Raw genomic sequence first — 14,084 nt, 5'->3', positions numbered from 1 at the left:
TGGAGAAGTGAGGATGTGTTTAAGGAGGCATGAGGTAGAATGGAGAGGAGACTCTCTAGACACTTGTACATGCTGAGTCCAGTTGTATAATAAGAAAAAAGAGTGGTAACTCTAAATCGCTCTTTCCCATGCTGGAAATGATATCCATTACCCACCATTGATTTTCAGTAGGTCTGTGCAGTCCGCTAGGGAGTTCGAATGGTAGATAAAGGTCAAAGGTACCATTGCTACCACATTTTCTTTGGTTTCCAAAAACCTGATCTAGTCATCGAGTAATATGACGAATCATTTTCTGTTTGTCAATGTTATTTCTATAAAGAGACAATATAGTACTATGATGTTGATTTTGAGGTTTGCAGGAATGTTAGACTTAAAGAGTAGGTGAGATAGACTCACAGACATAAGTTTGTGTTGATGTCGCCTACTTTCCTGTCTATGCTCCCTTCTCACTTCTAAGTGTCCCATTTCTGTCTGTATGAAGCATTTTATTTTTATGTATTTATTTATTCTGAGATACAGTTTCACTTTGTCACCTAGGCTGGAGTGCAGTGGCATCCTCTCGGCTCACTGCAGCCTCTGCCTCCCGGGTTCAAACGATTCTCCTGCCTCAGCCTCCGGAGTAGCTGGGACTATAGGCGTGCGCCACCACGCCCAGTTAATTTTTGTATTTTTGGTAGAGACAGGGTTTCACCATGTTGGCCAGGTTGGTCTTGAACTTCTGACCTCACGTGATCCACCTGCCTCCCAAGGTGCTAGGATTACAGGCGTGAGCCACTGTGCCAGGCCTCTGAGACATTTTACACTCTATAACTTAGCATCTTTTTAATGATTTGTTAAATTTGAGATTCATCAGTGTCTGAAAGCAGAAACTCTAATTGTAATCTTGTAAAAATGGGCTCCATTTTTTACATCACTTCTTTATTGAGGGTATGAAAAGCCCAGATTGCTGCTTACCAGCACTGTATGAGTAATTTTTGATGCAGGTATGTGTTTTCTTCTTTTTGTATTAATCGGGGCCTAGAAAACCATGTGTAGCATTTCAGAGAATTTAATTCTGGGAATTGGGTACACAGGTGTTACAAGATGAAAGAGCACAAAAGACACTGAGGTAATCCAGATAGGAAGCACTACCACCCCTGGGTTTGGGGGAACAGAAGAGAAGAACCTGGAAGCTCAGAGAGGTCCTCCTGCAGCTGGTAATCTGATCTCCGAGTGGAATGCCATTCTGCTGGTACTCAACCACCAGGAGAGAAGGGGCACAGCTGGAGTTGGGAGGTGCAACGCTCCTCTTGCTTGATCAATGCTGATATTATAGCAATGAAAACAGCAAAGAAATCCCTTCTTCTCTTCCCTTCCAGTCTCCCTAGGCAAAACCTAACAGGATACTGGCAGGAAAGTCTGGAAAACAGGGTTGGCAAGCTCAGCCCCAGAGGAATAGTACAACTTGGACAAGAATAGAAGACAGGGCTTGGAAGTGAGAGAGAGAGAGAGAGAGAGAGAGAGAGAGAAACAGCCAGCACAGCCTTATAGGAGAATTACAGAAACTGTAACTGCCTGGGTGTAGCTTTAGTAATTAAAATGTGCAGCTGATTACCCACAATCATTTATTAAAGAGCACATTATGATAGATCTATTCATAGAGACTTTATGGACCCAAGCCCTGACTTCAGTGAGCTTACAGTATTTTGTTTTTTTCTTTTGAGACGGAGTCTCGCCCTGTCGCCCAGGCTGGAGTACAGTGGCGCGATCTCGGCTCACTGCAACCTCCACCTCCCAGGTTAAAGCGATTCTTCTGCCTCAGCCTCCCAAGTAGCTGGGATTACAGTCATGTGCCACCATGCCCAGCTAATTTTTTGTATCTTTAGTAGAGATGGGGTTTCACCATGTTGGCCCAGCTGACTCCAGACCTCATGATCTGCCCACCTCGGCCTCTCGGGATTACAGGCGCGAGCCACCATGCCCGGCGCTTACAGTATTTTCATAAAATCATCTACTCATCCCTAAGTCATTATGAAGTTGTGTGGTAAAGCTTTTTTTTCTTTTTTTTCCTTTTTTTTTTTTTTTTGAGATGGAGTCTTGCTGTGTTGCCTAGGCTGGAGTGGCTCACTGCAACCTCCACCTCCCAGGTTCAAGCAATTCTCCTGCCTCAGCCTCCCGAGTAGCTGGAATTAAAGGCAAGCGGCACCACGCCTGGCTAATTGTATTTTTAGTAGAGATAGGCTTAACCAGGCTGGTCTCGAACTTCAGACCTCGTGATCCCCCAGCCTTGGCCTCCCAAAGTGCTGGGATTACAGACATGAGCCACCACGCCCGCCCTAAAGCTTGTTTTTCTTAAACGTTATATAAAAGCATTAACTGGATTATTGTGTTATTAAGTTAACTGGATTATTAAAGTTAACTGGATTATTGTGTTAATATTAAGGAATATTTACAAAGTTAACCTATTGGTATGAAAAATATTTGATTAGTCATACAATTTTGTTAGTTTTAGATGCCCCAAATTAGAAGTTAGTCTTACCCAAGGCAAGGCTACTTCTAAACTTGAACTGTGCTGTTCTCAGTTCTTAACGTAAGAAAGGAGCTTTATCTAGTGACAGTTTGCTCTAGCATGTCATTTAATTTTAATTTTCTTTTTTTTTTTTTCTTTTTTTTTGAGACGGAGTCTGGCTGTGTTGCCCAGGCTGGAGTGCAGTGGCCGGATCTCAGCTCACTGCAAGCTCCGCCTCCCTGGTTCACGCCATTCTCCTGCCTCAGCCTCCCGAGTAGCTGGGACTACAGGCGCCCGCCACCGCGGCCGGCTAGTTTTTTGTATTTTTTAGCAGAGACGGGGTTTCACCATGTTAGCCAGGATGGTCTTGATCTCCTGACCCCGTGATCCGCCCGTCTCGGCCTCCCAAAGTGCTGGGATTACAGGCTTGAGCCACCCCGCCCGGCCATAATTTTAATTTTCAAAAGGATGAATTTGGAAGACTACTATATCATAGCTATTTGTTTTTAAAGCTCATTTTGTTAAAAGTTGAAGTAATACATTCATATAATAAAAGATCAAATAGAAGGACTTACAATAAAAATCAATAGTCTTGCCATTCTTTCCCTATCCCGAGTCCCACTTTTCAGAGACAATTAACTGTTTTTTGTTTATAGTTTGTTTTGTTTATGGTATCATCAAATAGTAATGCCTCCATAACTCTAAATAATATGTCTATACCACTATTTCTTGATTTATCAAATGGGCATTATTGACTTTCTTTCTTTTTTTTTTTTTTTTTGAGAGGGAGTCTCGCTCTGTAGTCCAGGCTGGAGTGCAGTGACTTAATCTCGACTCACTGCAAGCTCCGCCTCCCGGGTTCACGCCTTTCCCCTGCCTCAGCCACCCGAGTAGCTGGGACTACAGGCGCCCACCACCACGCCCGGCTAATTTTTTTGTATTTTTAGTAGAGACGGGGTTTCACGGTGTTAGCCAGGATGGTCTCTACCTCCTGACCTTGTGATCCGCTCTGCCTGCCTCGGCCTCCCAAAGTGCTAGGATAACAGGCGTGAGCCACCGCGCCGCCTTGACTTTCTTTTATGGAATATAAGGTACTTATTTTTTTGGTACTTTTTCTTTCGCTTCTGCTGTTGATAGTTACATTGTAATACCATTTCCATCTCCTCCTGAGAGTGTCTCCTGACTTCATCACCATGTAAGGAATAGGATATTAATATTCTAGTCATTCTTTGACCTCTCTGCCCCTCTCCTGCCTCCAAATTTCTGTCAGCCTTATCTTTGCTTTTTCATTGTCATGATTCATAACTTTTACCTTCTGTTTTGTATTGTATTTCATTTTCTGTATTTTGGTCTGTAGTTGGAGTCTGGAGATGGGACTACATATACAACTATAGCTTCATTTTTTTTTTTTTTTTCAACTGTGGAGCCAGCCCAGTGATGTGGGAGGATATTTTTTTTCTCTCCATGTCTGATATCATCACTCATACACTCTTTGAAAGAGAATTATCCTGGGTCAAATGGATTCTTCTTTTCTTATGTTCAATTTTTACTCAGAATTAAGGCACATTTTACTTTGCTTCTATTTTCACTCTGACTTGAGCTGTGGTTGTCTTTAATTTTTACTGCTGTGGTGAGATTTCCATCCATTACCTTAGTGTCCACTGGAGAAGCAAACCCTATAGTTGACTTTAGGCTTCTTTAGGCTTCTTGAAAAAGGGTAAAATTTCTATCCTAGTTATGCAGTTTATATTCTGGATATGTCCAAGAATGTAAGTTGAGCCTGCCTAGGTTTTTTTTTTCCCCTGCATTTGGACTGTAGATGGAGGCTAGGTATCAGATTTTCACTTAGGCAGTTCTTGTGGTTTTTCTTTTGATATGATAATGCTATTGATTAGACTAATGCTTTCTTTTACATTTAGTTACACTTTGATTAGATTTCCTGGCCTGCTCTTTCTGCTTTGATTTTTAAAATACTCTACACTTAATCTCATCTATTATGTGTGGATTAGACTAAATTTAACTCCCTTGGACATTTCCTTCAATTCCAGTAGCTCCTTAGGTATTATTGACTACAAGTACCAGGGTGCTCTGGACCAAGACAATCTTTTTCTGTTTTCTTCCACTAACCCACCCATACTGGCCTAGAGGGACAAAAGTAGGAACTCTTCTGTACCAGATTACCGCTACCCCAACCTCTTGTAGTTTATATAATAAAGAAGGACTTCTTAATTTAATTTTTTTTTAAGAGAGAGAGTCTCACTCTGTCACTCACACAGGAGTGCAGTGGTGCGATCTTGGCTCACTGAAGCCTTGTCCTTCCAGGCTCAAGCAATCTTCTTGCCTTAGCCTCCTGAGTAGCTGGGCTATAGGCACGTGCCATCATGCCCAGCTAATTTTTCATTTTTTGTAGAGACGGGGTCTCCCTACGTTGCTCAGGCTTGTCTCAAACTCCTGGATGTAAGTGATCCTCCCACCTCGGCCTCCCAAAGTGCTGGGATTACGAGTGTGAGCCACTGTGTCTGGCCAAGAAGGATCTTTAGATGAAGGATATATTGCACCCCAGGTAATGATGCAGGGTAAGAAAGGTTTTAGTAAAATTGTTACCATGTTAAGTTATTGTTTGGGGGAATTTTTTTTCTTTTTTCTTTTTTTTTTTTTTAATGAAGTATTAAACTAATCTGCTGAACACCACTGGCTCTGGGTGATATATATGCTGTTTTATTTGAATGTGGTGTTGAGTCACAGGTCATTATGTGTTGCCAGCGCTTTCATCTTACTTTTTATATCAGTTCAGAGGAATCACTCTCAGGTCCATCTGCTGCCTCTTCATTTTGTGCACTGTTGTGAAATTATGCTAGGGGCCTTGGTTTCCTATAGTTTCCTTATTTTATGTCTAGGAGAACAGTATTTCAGTTGCTGGAATTAACATAGGGCTTTTTTAGATGCCTGATTCAGTCTCTTACACACAGTTAAGAAAACTTTCCTCAAAGATGACTGTCTAATTTAGAAATGAAGAAATTGAGGCCCAGTGTTTGTGAGACTAGTCAGGGAATGAGTCAAGAAGGATAGGATCAGGAAGACACAGAGATTCTGGCACCATCATCATAATTAATGTCAGGCACTTATTGCTGGGCACTGTGTTCCTGACTTTATCTGGATTATCTCATTTAATCCTCATATCATCCTTTTGAGAATAGGTAGTCATTTTTTTTTCATTAAAAAAAAAAAAAAAAAGAATTGTAGCTTAGAGGTTAAGTAACTTGTCCAGGGGTTCTGGATGTCTTGGTGATAGACTGTGCTGTTTTATAAAATGGAGAATATTTAATATGTTTTTACCTATTGACAGTTCGCATCACTTTAGCTATCCAGGGAATCTAACTCCTCATGGAGGAATGCTAAAATGCTTCACTAAATTGATTTGGGAGAGTGGGGTCTGATGATGTCCAGCAATATGTCATATGACATATCAGTCATATCTGGCATTAACCAGCCTGCTTCCTTTCTGATTTTATGGAAACATTGTATCATTCATAAGTATCCCATTCTAGTTCGAAGAAGTCAGAAATACCTTTGCCTTTGCTTTTCACAGAGTGTACTGAATAAAAATGGTTAGAGAGGCTGGGCGTGGTGGCTCATGCCTGTAATCCTAGCACTTTGGGAGACTGAGGTAGGTGGATCACCTGAGGTCAGGAGTTCGAGACCAGCCTGGCCAATATGGTAAAACCCTGTCTCTGCTAAAAATACAAAAATCAGCTGGGCTTGGTGGTGCACCTGTAATCTTAGTTACTTGGGAGGCTGAGGCATGAGAATGAGGTTGCAGTGAGCCAAGATCACACCACTGCCCTCCAGCCTGGGCAACAGAGTGAGACTCTGTCTCAAAAAAAAAAAAAAAAAATTGGTTAGAGAGGCCAAAGAATGGGATAGGGAGAGAGGTGGAAAGAGATGAGGCTCTAGGCAGAAATGGCAAGCCTGCGAAGCAGACAGCCCTATTGATTCATGCTGTGAACTGCATTCTGGAGCAAAGAATTGAAATCCATTATGCCAAGTGCATAGCCTGCAAATCCCTTTGAAAAGCAGTTAGGTGCCATCTAATCCCAAATCATTTAAAAATAATTTTGAACTACCCAGAATTCTAAAATGCCCTAAGCAGTTTGTCTCGAAGAACAGTGAAATGGATGGAAAAATAGCATTTTTAATGGTATCTTTCTCTCATATATATTTAATTGTGTGACTTAGTGTGTGAAATTGTTTTAGATTAGTACAAATCCGGGGGCTAGGATATATTCCCTTGGATATTCTGAAACTCACATAAAACAGGATATGGAAGGGTAGCTTATTAGGTAGCTTAAACATTCTTTTCTAATTTTGCCATAATATCAGACTTTGGAAAAAGTTGCAAGAATAGTACAAAGAATTCTTATGTACCCTTTACCCAGATTTTCCAAATGTTCATATTTTACCATGTTTTCAAAGACCTCAGAAAACTGAAAATTTGGTTATTTACATAGAAACAAATCACCTAAAGAATAAAGACATAGCAGGATTAGTTTAAGAGAGCAGTTACTCAGATGAACAAAGGATTTTAGAATCAAAAGATCTCAAGATGGAAAAAGGCTTCTATAATAGAGTAGGACAAAATAAGAAAAGAAATAATTATGTTCTTTTTACATGTAGCCATAGAGGTCATATTTCTATATCTATATGGTTGACATTTTTTGGTAAACTCCAGATGTGTAGTGCTATATACTGTTACATGATAGTCAAATTTTTAATGTGTGTATATGTTTGTGTGGGTTTGTATTAATACAAGTAGAGTACATTTGTATTAGTGTTACTGTACAACTAAAGCACTCAGCTTTTTAATATACATCAAAATTTGAAATATGTATGCCTTTTGGCCCAGCAATTTACTTTCAAGAGTTTATTATTCTTAAAATAATTTATTTTTAAAAATAATCATCAAATAGTATACAAAATTTTTAATAAAGATAATAAAGGCTGGTTATATTATTCTACTGTAAGATTAGTCACTTCTTTTTTTTTAATTTATTTTTATTTGTTTGTTTATTTTTTGCTCTGTCACCCAGGCTAGAATGCAGTGGTGCATCTCAGCTCACTGTAAGCTCCACCTCCCGGGTTCACACCAATCTCCTGCCTCAGCCTCCTGAGTAGCTGGGACTACAGGCGCCCGCCACCATGCCCAGCTAATTTTTTTTATTTTTTTATTTTTTTATTTTTTATTTTTATTATTATTTTTTTTTGAGACAGAGTCTCACTCTGTCGCCCAGGCTGGAGTACAGTGGCCGGATCTCAGCTCACTGCAAGCTCCGCCTCCCGGGTTCACGCCATTCTCCTGCCTCAGCTTCCCAAGTAGCTGGGACTACAGGCGCCCGCCACCTCGCCCGGCTAGTTTTTTGTATTTTTTTTTTTTAGTAGAGACGGGGTTTCACCGTGTTAGCCAGGATGGTCTTGATCTCCTGACCTCGTGATCTGCCTGCCTTGGCCTCCCAAAGTGCTGGGATTACAGGCGTGAGCCACTGCACCTGGCTAGATTAGTCACTTCTTTGCACAGAAATTACACTGGTATATAGGGTGATTTTTAAAAGTTAGTTGTAAAATATACATAACAATAAATTTACCATCATAATCATTTTTAGGCATAAGGTTCAGTAGTGTTAAGTACATTCACACTGTTGTGCAGCCAATCTCCGGAAGTCTTTATCTTGCAAAACTGAAACTCTGTTCTCCCAGCCCCTGACAACTACTAGTCTACTTTCTGTCTCTATGAATTTGACTACTCTAGGTGCCTCATATAAGTAGAATCATACAGTATTTGTTCTTTTTTGTGGCTGGCTCATTTCACTGAGCAGAATATCCTCAAGGTTGATCCATGTTGTAGCATGAGTCAGAATTTCCTTTTTTAAAAAACTGGTTTTAAATAAGACTATTTTTTGGAGCAGTTTTAAGTTTACAGCAAAATTGAGTGGAAGATACAGATAATTCCACTATACTTCTCTCCCTTACACTTGTACAGCTCCCCCACTATCAACATCCTGCACCAGAGTGGTACATTTGGTTCCAATTGTTGAGCCCACATTGACACATTGTTGTTACCCAAAGTCCATAGTTTACATTAGGGTTCCTTCATGGTATTTTACGTTCTATGTATTTGAACAAATATATAACTCATATCCACCATTATTGTATCATATAGAGTAGTTTCACTGCCCTGAAAATCCTCTGTGCTCTGCCTGTTCATCCCTCCCTTCCCCCTAATCCTTGGTAACCTCTAATCTTTTTACCATCCCCATAGTTTTGCTTTTCCAGAAGGCTATGTGATTGGAATCATAAGTGTGTAGCCTTTTCATATTGGCTTTTTTCACTTAGCAATATGCATTTAAGCTTCTTCTACATTTTCTCATAGCTTGAAAGCTCATTTCTTTTTAGTGCTGAATGATATTCTGTTGTCTGGATGTACCACAGTTTATCCATTCACCTACAGGAGGACATTTTGGTGTTTCCAAGGTTGGGCAATTATGAATAAAATTATAAACATCCATGTGCAGGTTTTTATGTGGATGTAAGTTTTCAACTCCTTTGGGTAAATACAAAGGAGTATAATTGCTGGATTGTATGGTAAGAGTATGTTTACTTTTATAACAGACTACCACACTGTCTTCCAAAGTGGCTGTACTATGTTGCATTCCCACCAGCAATGAATGAGAGTTCCTGTTGCTCCACATCCTCAATAGCGTTTGGTATTGTCAATCTTTCGAGTTTTCGATATTTAAATAGATGCGTAGTGATATCTTATTGTTTTAATTTGTAATTCTCCCATGACATATGATGTTGAGCATCTTTTCATATGCTTATTTACCATTTATATTTCTTCTTTGGTGAGATCTCTTCAGGTGTTTTGCCCTTTTTAAAATCGGGTTCATTTTCTTATTGTTGAGTTTTAAGAATTCCTTATTTTGGATAACAATCCTTCTGATTCATCTTTTACAAACATTTCCTCGCTGTCTATGTCCTGTCTTCTGATTCTTTTGGCAGTGTCTTTCACAGGGCAGAAGTTTCTTGTTTTAATGGAGTCCAGCTTATCGATTTTTTGCTTTTATGGATTGTGCCTTTGGCATTGTATCTTAAAAGTCATTGCCATACCCAAGGTCAACTAGATTTTCTCCTATGTTATCTTATAGGACTTTTATGGTTTTGCATTTTACATTTAGGTTTATGATCCATTTTGTGTTAGTTCTTGTGAAGGGTGTAAGGTCTGTGTCTAGATTTCTTTTTTTTTTTTTTTTTTTTTTTTTTGGTGTGTGATTGTTCACTTGTTCCAGTACCATTCATTGAAAAGACTAATTTTGCCAAACTAATGTATTGCCTTTGCTCCTTTCTCAGAGATCAACTGGCTGTATTTATGTGGGTCTATTTCTGGACTCTCCCTTCTGTTACATTGGTCTATTTCTCTGTTGTTTCACCAATACCAGACTGTCTTGATTACTGTAGGTTTATGGTAAGTCTTAAAGTTGTGTGGTATCAGTCTTCTGATTTTGTTCTTTCAATATTTTTTTTGGCTGTTCTGGGTCTCTTGCCTCTCCATGTAAACTTTAGTGTCAGTTTGTTGATATCCACAAAATAACTTGCTGGGATTTTGATTGGGACAATGTTGAATCTAGAGATCAGGTTGGAAGAACCGACATCTTGACAGTATTGTGTCTTTCTATCCATGAACATGGAATATCTCTATTTAGTTTTTATTTGATTACTTTCATCAGAGTTTTGTATTTGTTTTCATATACATCTTGTACCTATTTTGTTAGATTTATACCTTACTCAGTATTTCACTTTTTGGTGGTACAAATGTAAATGGTATTGTGTTTTTAATTTAATTTCAGATTCTACTTATTCATTTCTAGTATATAGGAAAACAATTAACCTTGTCCCTGCAACCTTGCTGTAATCGCTTACTAGTTCCAGGAGTTTTTTTTATTGATTATTTTGGATTTTCTACATCAACAATCATGTCATCTATGAAGAAAGACAGTTCTATTTCTTCCTTCCCAATCAGGGTACCCTTTATTTCTTTTTTAAAAATCTTATTGCAGGCCGGGCGCGGTGGCTCAAGCCTGTAATCCCAGCACTTTGGGAGGCCGAGACGGGCGGATCACGAGGTCAGGAGATCGAGACCATCCTGGTTAACACGGTGAAACCCCGTCTCTACTAAAAAATACAAAAAACTAGCCGGCCGAGGTGGCGGACGCCTGTAGTCCCAGCTACTCGGGAGGTGGAGGCAGGAGAATGGCGTGAACCCGGGAGGCGGAGCTTGCAGTGAGCTGAGATCCGGCCACTGCACCCCAGCCTGGGTGACAGCGCGAGACTCCGTCTCAAAAAAAAAAAAAAAAAAAAAAATCTTATTGCATTGGTTAGGACTTCCAGTACAATGTTAAAAAGAAGTGGTGAGAGGCGATTTCCTTGTCTTCTTCCTGACGTTTTTTTTTGAGACAGAGTCCCGCCGTTGCTGTGTCACCCAGGCTGGAGTGTAGTGGCATAATCTCAGCTCACTGCAACCTCTACCTCCTAGGTTCAAGCAATTCTCCTGCCTCAGCCTCCTAAGTAGCTTGGATTACAGATGTGTACCACCACGCCTGGCTAATTTTTATATTTTTAGTACAGACAGGGTTTTTCCATGTTGGCCAGGCTGGTCCTGAACTCCTTACTTCAGGTGACCCACCTCCCTTGGCCTCCCAAAGTGCTGGGATTACAGGTGTGAGCCACCTCACCCAGCCTTCTTCATAATCTTAATGGGAAAGCTTCTAGTTTTTCACAATTAAGTATGATGTTAATAGTAGGTTTTTTGTAGCTGTTCTTTATCAGGTTGAGGAAACTCCCCTCTTTCTAATTAGCATTTTCTTCCTTTTTAAGACTGAGTAATAGGTGGTACATGTATACCACTTTTTTTTTTACCCATGCATTCATCAATGGTCACTTGGGTTGCTTCCATGTTTTGGCTGTTGTGAATAAAGCTGCTATGAACATGGGTGTACAGATGTCTATTCAAGATCCTACTTTCAGTTTCTTCTGGGTATATATATCCAGAAGTGGAATAGCTGGATCATGTGGTAGTTCTATTTTTGATTTTTTTTGAGGAACTAATATGTAAAATTTTATATACAAGGACAAATTTTATACTGCATTGATGTTTATTTTATAACAGCAAAAACTTGGAAGCATATTTGATCAGCAGGTGACTGGTTATATAAATTATGACACATGGATATAATAAAGTATTATGCAGCGCTTTGAAAAAGATATGGTAGATCTGTATGTTTTGACATGCAACAATGTCCAGATATATTGTAATATGAAAAAGACAATATGTATAATATGAACCTGTTTTTATTTTAAATCTATGTATGTATGCTCCGAATTTATTTTTCAAAAATAATGAACTTCTGGGGTGGGGAGAAGTAGAGATTATAAATGTGATAGAAGAGCCAACTTTTAACTTTACTGCTTTATTAATTACTGTATCATTTTGGGGTTTAAAGGAAGCACAGTTTTTTGTGTTTTTGAGGGGGAGGGGGTTTGTTTGTTTGTTTGTTTTTGAGACCGAGTCTTGCTCTGTCACCCAGTCTGGAGTACAGTGGCACAACCTTGGCTCACTGCAACCTCTACTTCCCAGGTTCAAGTACTTCTCCTGCCTCAGCCTCCCAAGTAGCTGGGATTACAGGCGCCCGCCACCACGTCCGGCTAATTTTTTTGTATTTTTAATAGAGACAGGGTTTTGCCATGTTGGCCAGGCTGGTCTCGAACTCCTGACCTCAGGTGATCCACCTGCCTGGGCCTCTCAAAGTGCTGGGACTACAGGCACGTGCTGCCATGCCCTCAAGAAGCAGTTTTATAAGCAGAAAGACCAATTTGAATTTTTGGGAAAAAAGTTGACTCTCATTTGTCTTTGACATACAGAGAAAATGTTAAGTATTTCACTTATTTACTAAGTGTTTTTATGTCCACAAGGTCAAATGCTAGTCACTGAGGTATCTTGAGTATCTTTTTATTGTTATATTTGAATGTCTTTTTATTATTAAGGGTATCTGTTGTTTTGTGATCTGAGGTATAAAATTAGTACAGCGAATTTCCATCAAAATGGTTTCACATAAGGAACACCACTCTGTCATTTTTATGTCACATTTGAGTGGTGCTTCCCATTTCCTATGACTTGGTATGGCATGGTAAGTAGCGAAATTGGAAGTTTGTCAAGGTTCCTCTGATCTTGAAGAAAATATCTCTTAGTTTAAGCATTGTGTTATATTACACACTGAATCCTGTTCTTTTTCTTTTTTGTTTGACAGTAGAACTTCATGGAGGAGCACGGAGTGACCCAAACTGAACATATGGCTACCATAGAAGCACATGCAGTGGCCCAGCAAGTGCAGCAGGTCCATGTGGCTACTTACACTGAGCACAGTATGCTAAGTGCTGATGAAGACTCGCCTTCTTCTCCTGAGGACACCTCTTACGATGACTCAGATATACTCAACTCCACAGCAGCTGATGAGGTGACAGCTCATCTGGCTGCTGCAGGTAATGTTGTTTGGATTAGAAGCTCTTCTTTAATTTTTATTAATTAATTAATTTATTTATTTATTTATTTTGGAGACAGTGTCTTGCTCTGTTGCCCAGGCTGGAGTGCAGCGGCACAATCACAATTCACTGCAGCCTTGATCTTCCGGGTTCAAGTGACCCTCCCATCGCAGTCAGCCTCCAGAGTCGCTGGGACTGCTGATGCGTACCACCACATCTGGCTCATTTTTGTATATTTTGTAGACACAGAAATCTCACTGTGTTATGCAGACTGGCCTCAAACTCCTGGGCTCAAGCGATCCTTCTGCCTCGGCCTCCTAAATTACTCGGATTACAGGTGTGAGTTACCATGCCTGGCCTTTATCACAACTTTTTTAAGCCTTGCAGTTATAACTTGAGCCTGTGTTGTACTGAGGCTTGAGGTCCAGAATCACTTACTATCAGTGTTATGACTTTGGTTTTATTTTTTCATCTATTCTGCCTGTGTTTTGGCTTTAAACTGAAGCATTGATTCCAATTACATTAAACAGAATCACTGACACATATTTAGATTTAAATTTACCTTCTTTTCTATATGCTTTCTCTTTGCCCTACCTGTTCTGTTTACTTTTCTCTTGGCGTTTTCTTTTGTAGTGATTGAAAATTTTCTATTTTTTCATTTCTTTTCTTGTTAGTTTGAAAGTTATAAGCTTTTACTATTATCAATACCTGTAGAAATTATAGCATACATCCTTTATTTATCAATGTCTTATGTTGACTAGGCTCAGTGGCTCACACCTGTAATCCCAGCACTTTGGGAGGCCAAGGTGGGAGGATCACTTTAGCCCAGGAGTTTGAGACCAGCCTGGGCAATGTAGTGCGATCCCATCTCTACCAAAAAAAAAAATTAGCTGGGTGTGGTGATGTGCTCCCTAGTCCCAACTACTTAGGAGGCTGTGGTGGGATGACTGATCGCTTGAGCCCAGGTGTTAGAGGGTGCAGTGAGCTATGATTACACCACTGCACTACA

General features: G+C 39.9%; 1 protein-coding gene across 10 annotated transcripts in view; it reads left to right on the top strand.

Moving 5' to 3' along the window:
* Positions 1-14,084, top strand: part of LOC105471403 (nuclear respiratory factor 1) — a 149,643-nt gene that overhangs the window by 34,609 nt on the left and 100,950 nt on the right. For 5 of the 10 annotated variants that reach the window (XM_024789577.2, XM_011723889.2, XM_024789576.2 and 2 more), the window contains one exon: positions 12,844-13,075. In XM_024789577.2, coding sequence (XP_024645345.1) covers positions 12,853-13,075 — 223 coding nt within the window. In that variant the 5' untranslated portion in view covers positions 12,844-12,852. Of the gene's footprint in view, positions 1-3,563; positions 3,580-9,889; positions 10,005-12,843; positions 13,076-14,084 lie in introns of those variants that run through there. The other 5 variants (XM_011723890.2, XM_071094513.1, XM_071094512.1 and 2 more) reach the window with 3 other exon arrangements.

This window comes from Macaca nemestrina, chromosome 4 (genome assembly GCF_043159975.1).
Source record: "Macaca nemestrina isolate mMacNem1 chromosome 4, mMacNem.hap1, whole genome shotgun sequence".
NCBI lineage: Eukaryota > Metazoa > Chordata > Mammalia > Primates > Cercopithecidae > Macaca > Macaca nemestrina.
Note: the sequence above shows the minus strand (reverse complement) of the source record. Positions and strands in the feature narration are given on the sequence as shown.